The following is a 15,027-nucleotide window of genomic DNA, read 5'->3' as shown; positions in this document are numbered from 1 at the left end:
TTCCATCACAAATAAGGTGTAACAAGGATTTGTTCTGTCTGTTTTGGGTTGAAACTCTGTAAAATCCCACCCAGAGATGCACAAATTTTTGTAGGAAGAGTAACTTTTAATTAGATAAATCCACATTTAAGTGTTAAGTTATATATTTGAAAGAACACTATGTCTTCTACCGGTAATTATGCAAATGATGCTTAATGTAGACATGTATTTCTGAGAGAAGTACTGAGACCCCAGCAATAGCTACCATCTTTTCATTTGACATTTAGATAAATGAGTATACACATTTACACTACAACTTCATATTGCTGTTTTAAGTGGATTTGGATTTGGTTTGGTTTTTCTATTTATTTGGTTGGTTTTTGTTTGGTTTTTTTTTTGGTTTTTTTTTTTGTTTTTTTTTTTAATATAGCTCAGTTTTTAAAGTCTCTAAATTACTTAAAATCTAGTAAGGGATTCTTTGCAGAGGGGATTATATGGGCTGTTGGCATTATGACTACTTAGATGTTCTCCTGATTCTTTACTCCTTTCAGATCTTCTGTTTTTCTGACTTCTAATTGCCTGTAGTTTTCAAATTAAAAAATGGCCTCTGGAAATCAATCATAAAATATTCATTCATTTTAAGGAGGCAAGGATTTCATCTGTGTACATACTTTTTAAACTTGTAAATACAAGTTTTCAGTGGACTTATAGTCTGTGAAAGTTAATTGCAGAGTTATAAATGCGGAAAGACACTTAGCTTTGATCATGTTGAATCTTTGTGAATTCAGAACTGAATGAGTGAAGGAGTAGACATATGTGAGGCAATGATCTCAATGTTGAACTGTGGTGACTAAACCGTTCATGCTGTCATTGACCAGTAATATAACTAAAATTGAAAAGATGCATCTAACATAAATGCCACTGTTGTGTTTTTTAAAACAGCTTTTTATAGGATACTGCCTCATCCAAGAAAAAAAGCATTGACCACAATTGAAAATAACAAGACTTCAAGGAAGACCTGTTTTGTTTTTTCTTTTATCATTATATGTTTAATACACAGAAAGAATGTGAAGCTAAAAATCCTCCTGTGAAGGGAGGATTTTAATACCAGGATTTATGTTATAACAGGAACATAAGCACTCTTTTCACCACTCCCGTCACATGATTCTTCTAATGACTTGTGGTAGCTGGGAGTTGTAAAAGCAACAGATTTCCTCCCTGCTGTGCTATCATGCTAGATTTTGTATTACTAGATAGTTCTGGGAAGCAGTGACAACTTGGTTTCTACTTTCAGCAATATCATTTATGTGCCAAACAAAAATGTACTCATATATATGATGCTGCCTGTTCTTTGGATGCAGATTTGTCCTAAATGTTAATTTTAGGCAAGCCTCTTCCCATTTATTCTCTTTTAGGGTGATAGTCTACATATCCTGTGTAATAGGATATTCTTACATAATAAGAAGAAAGATTGATGCAAGTGTGAAGTATAATCCAGCGTAATTTTTGTCAAAAATTATAGAGTGATTTAAGATTTTCCTTTCATGTTATTTCTTATTTTGAGCTGTAGGATAAATAAATTTGATGAATACTTGTAGTAGCTGTTCTTATGATAATTAAACTTAATTTTTCTATAAAATTTTCTCTCAGAATTTTCTCTCACAAAGTTTTTTAAACTAGTTACCATAGACTTTTTCCATTACTAAATTTTTCATTTCTTCTGAAATGTGGATATTTATTGCTCTATATATGCTTAATCGCTGTCTAAGACAATGTATTTTGTTGTTTGATTTGTGGATTTTTTTTTTTTAAAGAAGGTCTTATCCTAAATCTTCTATTTCTGTTTTTGTTTTTGTTTTTGTTTTTTTGTTCACTTAGAAATTTTATGTGCTTGGTGGAGATGGAAAAAGATGAAAAACAAGCTGGCTTCCTGGAGAAAGAAGGTGGAAAATACTTAGTGGAACTTGATTACTGTGGAACCACATTTTGAGTGCTCCTCCTGGACAACTTTCGGAAATATTCTAGATAACAGCAGATTGATATGATGGAAACCTGACTCATCAAACAATATACACCGGAAGAAGCCTTCTTGGGATATGACGTTTTGTACTGTTTCTGAAAGTCTGTGAGAAAGCACTATAGACATCTACCTATTATTTCTTAACTCTGCGTCTCGATTCAGCTACAGCAGAACGAGTCTTTGAAGTGAATAGAACCAGAGCCCTTTTGGAAACTTTTGTTGAACATGACTCATGGAGAAGAGCTTGGCTCTGAGATGCACCAGGATTCTGTTGTTCTAACTTACCTAGAGGGATTACTAATGCATCAAGCAGCAGGAGGCTCAGGTACTGCAGTTGACAAAAAGTCTACTGGGCATAGTGGAGAGGATCAAAACTTTAAGATTTCTGGAAATATATTTCCTGGCTGTCAAAGTAATGGTCCAGTTCTTAACACAAATACATATCAGGGATCTGGCATGCTGCACCTCAAAAAAGCAAGACTGTTGCAGTCTTCAGAAGACTGGAATGCAGCAAAGAGAAGGCGGTTGTCTGATTCCATTGTGGATTTAGATGGAAAAAAGGAAGCTTTGTTAGCTGGCATGGTTGAAAATGTGCCTAAAGGCAAACAGGATAGCACATTACTTGCCTCTTTGCTTCAGTCATTCAGCTCTAGGCTGCAGAGTGTTGCTCTGTCACAGCAGATTAGGCAGAGCCTTAAGGAGCAAGGGTATTCCCTTAACCATGATTCTTTACAAGTGGAGAAAGATTTAAGGTGCTATGGTGTTGCGTCCAGTCACCTGAAGACTCTACTGAAGAAGAGCAAAGCAAAAGATCAGAAGCTGGACAACAGCCTGCCTGATATAACAAAGAACCTGCCCAAAGAGAGGTTCATTGAATCTCCTCATGCTGTGCAGAGCGGACCTAAAGTGATAAATGAGCCACTGTCGTGTGCTGCAAGATTGCAGGCTGTTGCAAGCATGGTAGAGAAACGATCTAGTCCTGCTGCTTCACCGAAGCCCAGCGTAGCATGCAGCCAGCTAGCTTTACTCCTTTCGAGTGAAGCTCACTTGCAGCAGTACTCCAGGGAACATGCTTTAAAAGCACAAAATGCAAATCAAATAGCAAGTGAGAGACTTGCAGCTATGGCCAGATTACAGGAAAGCACTCAGAAAGATATCAGCCAGTTTGGTTTAGCAAAAGGAATGACAAGCCATCTCAATGGTCAAACAGGATCATCAACCAAACCAGTATCTAGCAAAAGCAGTACGGCACCATTTCAGAGTTCAGTGGGAGTCATGCATTCGTCTCCCAAAACTGGGGGATACAAAAGTACTTTGGAAAGAAGTAACCTGAAAACCTCTCCCAGCAACAGTTTGCTCTTGCATCTGCTGAAAAGCCAGAATACCACCAAACATATGAAAGGGCGTGAACAGAGTGAGAGAGCCAGCAATTTTGAAGATGGCAGCACACCAACAACTATTGATGAATATTCAGACAACAATCCTAGTTTTACAGAGGATGACAGCAGTGATGATGAAAGCTCCCATTCTAACTGTCTTCCTATAGACCTATCTTTTAAACAGAGGACAGATAAACCAGATGCGGGTCCACCTGCATCACTGGATAACCTGACTCAGTCCTTGCTTCACAACTGGGATCCAAAAGTTTCCTGTCCAGAGAACAAAGAAGATAAAGACACTCCAAAAGCTTCTAAGCTGAATCCTCATCAGAAGGTAACACTACTTCAGCTGTTACTTGGACATAAGAGTGAAGAAAAGGTAGACAAGATTACTGACCCTCAGGGACCACACAGTGCAGCTGATGTGGCAAAATTCACTGTACAGACTGGTAAAAGGACTCCAATTACTGACAGTCCCAGTGCAAGTCGAATGACTCCGTTAAGCACTCCCCCTTTGCTGGCTTCTACAAAAGCAGATTCTCCTATAAATCTCTCACACCAATCGTTAGCCATCAAGCGTAGCTCACCACCGTATGCCTGCAGCATCCAGCCAGAGAGACTGGTGAATCCCGCATCTAAACATTTGATAGACCTTTCCAAAAGCAAAGAAATTCAAGGTGCTAAGCTGAGCAGGAATGATAGTCCCCAGAACTCTTCGGCGTTCAGTGCCAGCAAATTGTTGCAGAACCTTGCTCAGTGTGGCATGCAGACTTCCATGTCAAGTGAAGAGCCAAGAGCTAGCAAACACCTGCTAGCAGGAAACACAGATAAACCTGTTGGCTTGATTGATAGATTGAACAGCCCTCTGCTTACAAATAAATTGGGTATGCATGAAGAAAATAACAAAATATTCAGTTGTCAGCCTGCACCTGCTGAACAAGGAATTCCAGGTTCAGAAATAGAAAATCTCCTTGAAAGGCGCACTGTCCTTCAGCTGCTTCTGGGAACTCCCAGTAAAGGTAAAAGTGAAAAAAAAGAGAGGATGCTTTTAAGAGATGAAAGTTCTCAAGAACAGACAGATAAGGCTTTGAACGAGCAAATACTGACGGTGAAAATAAAAACTGAACCATCTGAAGAATCAAATATTCCTTATGATTCAAATGCACAAGTAAGAGATGGCAAGGATAACGCATTTCAAGGATTTGTACATTCACTGCAGAGAAATGCAGCTACTTCTCCATCATCCAAGGAGTTGAAATCTGAGCCGATTTCACCTCAAGATTTCTCTTTTTCCAAAAACGGCCTGCTAAGTAGGTTGCTGAGGCAGAATCAAGACAGTTACCCTGCAGATGAGCTGGACAGAAGTCACCGAAACAGTGAGTTGACACACCTTGAATCAAAGAGTCTTTGCACAGTACCGAAGAAGAGGAAGCTTCCTGCTGAGCCTTTGGAAAGCCCATTAAAAAAGATGAAAAGTAATATGTCTGATGCTGCAAACAATCACACTTCTCCTACCGAGGCACTGTATGGGCCTTTGCTTAACCAGCAAGAACTGAAATTCAGCAGAAGTGATGCTGAATTTAAATACACTGTAAGTCACAGTTCAAATAATGAAAGTGAAAATAGGAGTTGGTCTAGAGATAGTAAAGGCTTTAATGTGTTGAAGCAGCTGCTTCTCTCAGAAAACTGTGAGAGAGATCTGTCACAACATAGGAATCACATACTAGCTGAGGGCAAGAAAAAAGGAAACAAAACCAGTGCAACAATTAATAAACCTGAATTCAGCATTTCATCAGTAAATGCATTAATGGGAAGCCCTGTGCAACAGAACAATTGTGTAGATCATAGAACATTTCAGTATCCTGTAACAGTAAAAAGTCCCACCGGTTCCCCCTTCCCTGAACATTTGGGGAGTACGGTATCTAGACTCGAGTCTGACCAGTTTAGCATGTGTCCCATGCCCAGTGAAAAAGGGCCCATCAGATGGGTAATCACTGGTATGGACAAGAATGATTATGAAAAAGACTCTCCAAGACTGACCAAAACCAATCCAATATTGTACTATATGTTACAGAAAGGCGGCAACTCTGTTAGTAGCCAAGAAGCACATGACAAAGAAATTTGGAATGGACCTTCCTTTACTGATAGTTCAACTCATGTTACCATCAAAGAGGAGTTGATATCTGATGCAGAGCTTAAAACTCCTTTTACTAACTTAAGAAGCCCTTACAACAGCCATATAGGGAGTAAGACCACTCATCAGCATGCTGTGAATGGAGAAGTGCATGGACTTCTGGAAAAAGTGCGAACAATCAAAAAAGAGCCAGAATAAACTACAGCCTCCTCAGTGAGTTTACAATCAGTGGTTTTGAATCTTTGTTTAAAAAAAAAAAAAAAAAAGAAAAAATAAAAATGAGTACGAACTTGACTACTGTATAAATTGAGCATGATTTTAGAAAAGCATGGTCTAGTTGAAACATATTTTCATTTGATAAACTTTTTATTTTTCTGGTGATGTTATTTAAAATGTAGATAAAATTTGCTTTGCAGTAGATTGTCACAAGGAAACTAGAAAGGTTGTAATTTGTACAAGACATTTCTGTATGTATCAGATTAAGTTATGACTACTTTTTGATCAGAGTCTTATTTGGATCTGCAAGGTTTTGGCATAACATAAAGGGTAAGCATACAGCCTAGGCAGTGGTAATGCTGCGTTTCCTCCCTGTCTGTAAAATAATCCTTATTGTTTGGAAGCCTGAGCATAGAGATAGTGTACTTGTTTTTTTCTTCTTTTTTTTTTTTTTTTTTTGAATGTTTAATATGTTTTGTGAAATTTTAAGAATAACTTTCAAGAAAAGGAGCAGTCCGTCCAAGGTATTAGCTCATCATATTGGAAAACCTGTGTCAGTGTTAATAAATGAAATGCACTGAAATGTTTTTTTTAGTGCTCCCAAAATTTGTATTGTTATTTTTAAATCTTGTTTGTGGTCCTGCCAGAATAGTGGTGTAAAATCTATTTTTCTTCCTTGCCCTGCTCTTGATAAATGCCATCCTCCAAATTTTCAGCCATAGTTATGAGTTACTAGTTACGATTAAGGGACTTTTCTGGGGTTTTATACAAAAGGCAGATTTTCATAGGCCATGCAAGTACCGCATGAGTCCTTTTGTCAACACATTCCTGTCAGTTTCCTGGTTTTAAGGGGAAAGCCAAAATGCCTCTTGGTGTGTAGTATAGTTAAGAAAGCTTAGTTGCAAATGTTTAGTGAGGAAAATGGTGGGAAGTTTGTGAAATGAAACGTCTGTTTAGCACCATCCTGCTTCCCCGGCTGAACACTACTAACTGTGCTAAAGCAGCACTTCAGGCTTCCACTCAAAGATGGAATAGGATTTTAATGAAAAATGTGTTGGCCTCTTCCTACGACCAGGGAAAAGAATCCATATTCTGCCAATATTTATTACTCTCTGAACAGCTGATGCATGGTTTAATGCACTACCCCGTCACTGCAAAAAACCTGGTTTTCAAATAATTTTTCTGGTTGCACTGAGGATAAAATTGTGGTTTTGTCATGTTCTGTAATGGATAGTGGGACATGTCTGAGAAATCCTTCTCTGCCCTTTTCCTCAATCCCCACCTGTGCTGTGATTTGTAACATCTGGCAATATTAGCCTGAGATGGGAGTAACTGAAAATTGCGGTCAGAGCTGAGACACCTTAAAAGAATTGCTGGCAAGGGAAGAGCCATGCGGCTCTGCTTTCCTGTTAATGCTGTCAAGTGTTAACTCCATTTGCAGCCTTTATTTCTCACGGGGGAGGAGGAGGACAAAATCCAGTTCCTCTAAATTACATGCATTATTGGCAACCATAAGTTCTGCTGAACTTTTTACTCCCCTGGAAAAAAAAATGTTCTCTGTAGCTTCTAATTTCACTGTTAATCCCCCATGCTATTGGCGGGCAGTTAAGTAGTTGACTTGCACAGATAATGAAAGCTACACTCTGTTTTAATTTTGACTGTTTTTACTGTTGAGAGCTGATGACATGACAAAACTGCTGTTTCTGTCCATCTCATGTTTGCATAGCAGGGATGAATGATGGGGCATTTTGCTCTTTTTTCTTTCCGGTTTGGTTTCAGAGATCCTTTTCCCAGACTGCTGGCTCATTGAAACAGAGTGAGCTGTTGTCCCCTGTCATCCCCTGCCTGGGATCAGTTTCTCCTCTTTCCAGTGCAGTCTCTACTGAAAGGGATTTCTCCTGCCTGCCAGCTGGAAAATGCACCACTATTCTGTTTTGCCCCTACAGGGGATAGCGTCTTTTAGGGAACACAAATATTTGTCAGTATCCAATATAAAACATTCCCCCTGGTTTATATGAGAAATAATAGAGCAATTTAAAGATATATTTTTATGTTATTTGGGTGAAGCGTAATATATTAATGGGCTGTACAAAGAAGATTTATATTTTAAAACCTTCACGCAAATCTAGCATCATTTTGAATGTCATTGTCTGAAGTATAATATAAAAATAAAATCTTGTTTGTCTTTAATACTGCATTTAAAAGTGGCCCAGTGACAATTCAGATGTCTCCTAGAATAATCGTTAACAAGATAAAGTATATTTTGGATTGACAGTGAACTGAATTCTTTTTATATGAGTCAACCCAGCAGGAATATTAAAAAGATGGTATTTGTTCCATCCATTAAATGTCTCTTAAAGTCTTAATTGATTATTTTTCTTGAAAACAACATGTATATAGCTAGGAAATATATACAATATAGAATAATAGATGGTCCCCAGAGTAAATACAGGGCTATAATTTACTTGAAGGGCTCCACAGAAAAAAGCAGCTTGAATAGATGTGAAAAAAATCTGATTAGAAAAACCTCATCAAAACAAAGTTGAGACAAAAAGTAAGGAGGAGGGTCTAATCCTAACAAAAAGTAATACTGGAGTCTAGGAGTGTGCTTACCTATGTATTTATTCTATGGTAGTCTATTGTTATAATATATACTTTTGAACATTTAGTTTTTAAAGTTTTATTAAACATTTAAGTTAAAATGTTAACAGTTTGACCAGTTAATGATTTAGCTTTCTTTTTAGGTGATGTTAATAAAAGGTATTACCATTCTCACAGACGTCAGTAAACTATAATACACAAGAATTTTAAGTTTAGCACATGCTGTTCATGGAAGAATCTTACCTCTTGTAGACACTGCAATCTCAAGCAGCATGTAAGGTAATGATGAGGCCTTTGAGAGAGAGAGAGGGTAGAACATGCCAGCTGAACTCTCTTCAGTCAGCTGCTAAGAGGACAACAGTCTTCTATATGAAATTCTCCAGTAACACTGTTACCCCTCCCTAAGGAAGAGAGTTCTACCCCATCCACATTTACAGCCTTTAAACCTGAGGACCAAAGGCTCTTTTAATCATTTTTTATCTTGTAACATGGGTGAGTGAAAAGGAGCCACAATTATTTTCCTTGGGGTCTTTTCCATCAGAAAAGGGGTTTTTTTTTTTGCACCAGCAGATGGACCGGTAGGGCTAGCTATGTTTTCCCAAGCAACTCAAAGATCCTCAATTTCCACCCATCTCTGTAGATGAATGACAGACCAAGGGTCATCTGTTGAGTAATGCTTAGTGTTTTTGGCAACTCCTGTCTCCTTGGTTCAGTAGACATTTGCTGCTAGGATATGTATTTCAGCTGTCCCCAGTATGATTCCCCAGTCTGTAGGAGTGGAAGCTTCAAAAGATACCTTTGCAAACTCAAAAGGCAGAAGCGTCAGCTAGGCATTTAGACTATAGACTTGAAGAAAAATGGGGCCTTGTCAGATATTGACAGCAGTAGCTGTGTAGGCAAAGAGGTACAGGATTGATGGGTGCTATTGTGGGATCTCGCCATCTAAAGAAAAGGAAGGGAGGGGAGAAGACATCCCAGTTGTATCTGGGTGAGACTGCTGGGGGAAAGCTGTCTCCACCTTGTGAAGCAGTGGAGGTTCACTTAACTGGGAATGGTTGCAGTAGCAGTTGGGGTGATAAGTGCCCGATGTTATGCTTGAAGGGCGTCTACAGGCTCATGCCATTTCAACTGCCATGGTGGTGTAGCACTCAAGCTAGCTAGATTTGGGGATGGACTTGCAATTGCTATGCAGATATGCCTTTTCTTTCCAGAGGGAAGTGTAAGACTAAGATAACCAGATTTCTAGTGTCTCCTTTGCCAAAGTTTGAGGAAATGATGGGGGGTAACATATGACCACAGAATCAGACGTGTTATGCTGAAGGGCTTCTCTACTGATACTGCATAACTGAGCGGCTCAGTCTGAGAGGTTTATAAACATTACAAGATCAAAAGGGAATTCAGCCATAACTTTCACTTTTCTTAGCCATTTCTCTTAATAATGTTTTTAAATTTTTAATTTACAAATGTTTTTTAAAAAAAGAAATGAATGGTTTAAATTTTCCCTGTTAAATGTTGGTGAAAGTATTACAGCTCTCATTGACGTCAGTGACATGATATTACCAGTTTGTTCTCTGCCACATCTTGCAGAGGAGTAAACTGGTAAGTATATATTATATATATTTATATATAATGTAAATATATTGACTTGTTACACCTATAATATGTTGAAATTGGTTTTTAAAAGGTGATGTAAATAGTGGTTTCCTTAATGAAAAATACATATTTTGTATTGTTCTAATGCAAAGGAAAAAAAAAAAAAAACAAACCTTTTAATCTTTTTTGTTATGTATATTCCATGTATAAGTGTAAATATGATCACATAGGTTTAAAAACTTTTGCATGTATGTATACAGTTGCAAGTCTGGAAGAATGTATAGAAAAATACTTTTATTTAAAGTTGTGATTACCTGCTGCATGAAAAGTGCATGGGGGACCCTGTGCATCTGTGCGTTGGCAAAAAAAATAATGTCTTAACAAGTCAGGTCAGTTCAAAATGCAACAGTATTCCACTTCTGGACATGACTTCTGCTGTGGTATTTTAGCTTTGTGAAAGAATGTGCTTCAAATCAAAAGGGTCTGGGGAAAAAAAGAAAAACAGAAATGCAAAACTACTTTTAAAACATGAAGTACTCATACAACTATAACCAGTCATGTAAGTTCAGGACTCCATTTTGCATAACAAAATTATTGTACCAGGACTGTTCCATCCTTGTGAAACAAACGAATATTGGTTTTCATTGCCATACATAAGACTTCGGGATTTTACCACAACTAGTTTTATTGTGATGTGTCTTCAGTAATTTATCTAACTGGTCTCATTTTTATTAGAAATTAATTTCCTCATGTGATGTCACAAAACTGTACATACTGCAGTGTGAAGTTTTTTTAAATCTTTCAGTGTTTACTTCCTGCAGAAGATTTGAATAAATGAGAAAAATGCATTGTCTTGATGGTTTTTAAATCTGCTTTATTTCATGTGTACTTTCCATTATTGGAGTGTTAGTGGGCTCTTTGGATCAGTGCTATTAATATAAATTTCTGACAACAAAAATATCCCAAAGAGCCAAGGGACACGTAGCCTTCAACAAGGCTACTGACTGGCAATGGAGAATTGTGGATCTGGAAATGAAACAACCTAACTCAGATTAGCAGCTTTACTTTACAAAGCAGCATATTACGTTTTATTCAAATACCCTTCTCCTTATTAGCTTGAAATCAGTGGCCATAAACTGGAAACCTCTAAATGGGAATTTTCATGTGAAAATGATTTTAAGCAAATGTTGAACATTTTTTTGGGTCCCCTGTGCAGGGCAGGAAAGGTGTGTTTCTTGCTAAAATCTACTTTGGTCCATATCACAAACAGCACTTGAGTTGTTTTCAATATAATTTCTTAACCAGATGCGTAGAAAAGTTGAACACAATTTGTCCATGAAGACTATACAAAGATTTAACAGTCCACTTGCATCATATTTTGCAGCTTTTAAGTTAGCTTGGGACAAATGGTGGATTTACAGGATCAGGGCAAGTGCTGTTTCTCCAGAGAATTTTTGTTCCAAGATGTATAGGCACACTGTGTCTGGAGCTGTACAATAGCAAGTAAGCACTTGGATCGTGACTGTCTTGGGTAACAGTAACAGCTATTTTCATGAATCGTCCTCTGTTTTCAGATCTTGTAGTAATAAATAGGCATGTGTGAGGTTCTTTGAAAGCTTTCTGGAAAGCATGAATTGTAATCCATAAAGTTAATTTAAAAGCAGTAATTCCAACTTCATAGTTCTCAGCTGGGGCTTCATGAAGTATGTAGCTGAGCATTTTGATTGTTTGGCATCCTAAATAAAATAGGATTGGGAATACTCTGTCTTTGGATACATTTTCTTAAAGTGCACATATCACCAGTGATACTCAGCTGTTCTTCAGAGGGAAAAGACTCTTGACCCAGACTTCTTGTCTGTCAGTAGGCTTGCCCTGATTTGAGGGACAAATGACTAAGCCAAAATACAGCCACATGAAAAAGCAATACAGTTAAGGAGCCAGTTTAGTCTACTAATTCTCCTGTCCCTGGAAGTGTTCAAGGCTAGGCTGGATGGGGCTTTGGACGATCTGGTCTAGTGGAAGGTGTCCCAGACCATGGCAGGGTGGTTGGAACTAGGTGATCTTTAAGGTCCCTTCCAACCTAAACCACTCTATAGTTCTAATAGCATGCAGCTTGGAAATAACTTCTGAAATACATGCTTCCTCACTGACTTACTTCCTTTGGTTTTGATTCTACCTGCCAAGCAAAACTGACAGTGCACCTTTATTTCTGAAGTGATGATGCCCTAGGACAGTTTTTTTGAGCTCCTGAATATCACTGATTTTTGTTTTATTACTTAGGGAGAGTTCAGGCTCCTGTAAATTCACTATTCAATTTACTGCACTGTTAACACCAAGTAAAACTTGCTTTGTGCCTACCAAAACAAACAGGCCTGTGGAGTTGAGAGTATGGTATGCTAAACAGCCTGTGGGGTGATGAGGTGTAAATATTCAGAGAAACATTTCACTTGGAGTGAACGTATACAGCATTTGCTTAGTGATTCATACTGAATTCTCTCAAAAATGCCTTAAACCGCCAGTGAACTCTTTACAGACAGACCTGTGGTCACGCAGAATGCTCTTGATCTTCAATTTGTTCCTCACAGAATGAAAGACGCATGTGATGTTGATGATTATTTTTATTTTTTCCACAAAACAGCTGTTGGACAAAGAAGTGAAAGTTTCTGCTTCAGAGATTTCAAAATGTGGGGGAAAAATATAGCTGTTGTGTTCACGGGACTTGGCAGCCCAGTATTATGCTCCACAATGAAATTAACTCTAGCATTATGGGCATCAAGGATGGATGTGGGCTCTAGTGGATCATTAGCAGCCCTGTGTGTTGTGGAAGCATTTATCAGAGTAAAAAAAAACTTCTTGCAGTAATGTAAACATGTCTACATACAAGAAAAGTAAAGCAAATTACTCGTCATTGACTGTAAACTTTGTCAAGAAAAATGTTATTTTAAAACTGAAAAATACAATGACAATGTTTTTCTGTCTGACACAGCTTGGTGCATTAGAGATGTGTAATGCACTCATGGGAATGTCTGTGGGGACTTGATACGAGCCTCGAGCAGTAGCTAGGACATGCAGGTAATAATTGTTGATAATATTTTTATTTCCTTTTGATTGTTGGAGTGACTCAAAGGGAGCATGGCACAAACTCAGGGCATGAAAATCCTCTCTGCTGGTAAATATCAATGCCACTAATGAAAGAGCATATGCTGGTCTAAGCTCACAGCAGCCTACTTTGATTTGGCTTTTTAAGGACTGCTTGCTCTTAATGAATAAAGAGATTTGTCACTATTTCCAGATTACTTTTCTGATTAAACTACGCAGAGTTTAACTGAGTGCAAAACAAACATTATTGACTTGCATCTGTGCCAGTCAGATAAGCTTGATGCCTGCCTCTGCAATTAAATCCAGCATGCGTCTTCATCTTGGTGTGTTAGGGAGAGAAGGAGAAATAACTGTGTACCCCTTCATAGTATTAGATGTTCTTGTTTCCCTTTGCCCAGTCTAGTTTGGTGAGATGAGGACATTTTCTCACTAAATGGAAGGCCAACTGGGCTATTCTGGTCCCAGTCTTTACTGAAGCTGGTTTTGACTTGGTTGCATGCTCAGTAATTCTTCTGAGAATTTCAGCATAGACCTCAAAGGTGACTTGTGCACTTGAGTTGTGGGTGGCCACCAGGACAGAGATATAGCTAACCTATTGCTGTAACCTCTTAATATTTGTCTGTTTGCACCTTTGAAACTCCAGCAAAATGTCATCATTTTTCCAAGCCTTGCCTGTCTAGAACCCATGCCCAAATCTCATCACTGCTACCAAGAGAGAGTAAGAGATGAAATCCAAGCATGTTTTGGAGTTGGATGCCTTGACCACTCAGTCTCTTGTATGCCATGACTTGGGAAAAGCTTTTCTAGAGGTTCTGTGGAATATAGAAGGAAATACCTCTAATACCTGTGTTGGAATTGTGCTTTTTTTCCCCCAAATATGTTATTCACATTTGACTGTGAAAGAAATCCCTGGTTTTTTTTAAAGAAACCTAATGAACTCTCACATGCCTTGCAGGTGGCTCAGCATGTGATTCGACTTAAGCCATGCAGGAAGCCTGGGTTACTTCAGTTGCTACACATTATCCCTGTGCTTGTATTCTGCATACCTGTCCTTTCTGTTTGCTGTGGCAAGCCAGTAACTTGAGGATGTGACCTCTTATGCCACAGTTAATTTAAGGGGAGGAGGAAGAAAGAGAGGGAAGGAGACTAAGCTACAAAGATGTTATTCTTGAGTGCCTTTTGTTTTCTAACCCCACCTCATTTTCCTCCATTCAGTATGGTCACAGGGAGAAAGTCTTCATTAGCATCTGCAACAAGAATTAGAAACATCTGGGAAACAAAAACTTTATGCAGATATTCATGTTACATATAATGTACTGACCATCATTGCTTAAATCTCAGGGTATAACTGATGCAAGTTTACTTAATCCCAAATCCAAAATCAAAAAAAGTCTTACACTTCATTATGCAGAAGTACCAGTAGCTGGTTGGTCAGCTTGTAAACATGCTTGCAAATTTGAAAGGCATTAGTTTAGCTAATCCTTGCACATAGTGACGTGTCCACCTCATGCCAGTTTTGCCCTTCTTCCCTATTATTTTGAGTCCTTTCATTTTTAAGCTACACAGGAGCCCAGTCATCACCCTTGAAGGGCAGAGGAAGGAAAAAAAATTATATGTTTTTAGATAAAAAACTGCTTCAAAATAAGTTATTTGCCTAAGGTACTACATTATGCACTGACTGTATCAAATGCTACATCGCAGTCTCTCCTACTGAAAGTGTTCACCCAAGGCATTGTATAGTGCCTGTGTACTGAGAAGAGAGGTGATGATGTCTAACAGCACCTACCCCAGTAGCTCTTTAGTTTAGAATGCTGCTTACTGTGGCAGAAAGAAGTGAAGTGTATGCCACCAAGCCTTCCCCCTCAAAAAATGCACTTTGTTTTAAAATGTGACACAGAAGAGAAGTCCAAGGACAGAGAAGGAAAATGAGAGAGGGAATTTTTCAGGGGGCATCCTCAATGTGGTCCAGCTGGCAGCCTGTTGCGTGCTCCCATTCTGTTCCACCA

General features: G+C 38.4%; 1 protein-coding gene across 1 annotated transcript; it reads left to right on the top strand.

Annotated features, from left to right (window-relative positions):
* Positions 1–1,399: 1,399 nt before the first annotated feature.
* NRIP1 (nuclear receptor interacting protein 1) lies at positions 1,400–6,864 on the top strand. The gene has a single exon (XM_080613212.1). The coding sequence runs from the start codon at positions 2,225–2,227 to the stop codon at positions 5,708–5,710; it is 3,486 nt and encodes a 1,161-aa protein (XP_080469338.1). The 5' UTR covers positions 1,400–2,224; the 3' UTR covers positions 5,711–6,864.
* The last annotated feature ends 8,163 nt before the right edge of the window (positions 6,865–15,027 follow it).

Source organism: Psittacula echo (genome assembly GCF_963264785.1).
Source record: "Psittacula echo genome assembly, chromosome: 3".
Lineage (NCBI taxonomy): Eukaryota > Metazoa > Chordata > Aves > Psittaciformes > Psittacidae > Psittacula > Psittacula echo.
The sequence above is the reverse complement of the archived record's forward strand: the minus strand, read 5'-3'. Positions and strand labels throughout refer to the sequence as shown.

Excerpts from the sequence above, each read along its gene's own strand:
- NRIP1 (XM_080613212.1), top strand. The coding sequence starts at position 2,225 with ATGACTCATGGAGAAGAGCTTGGCTCTGAGATGCACCAGGATTCTGTT.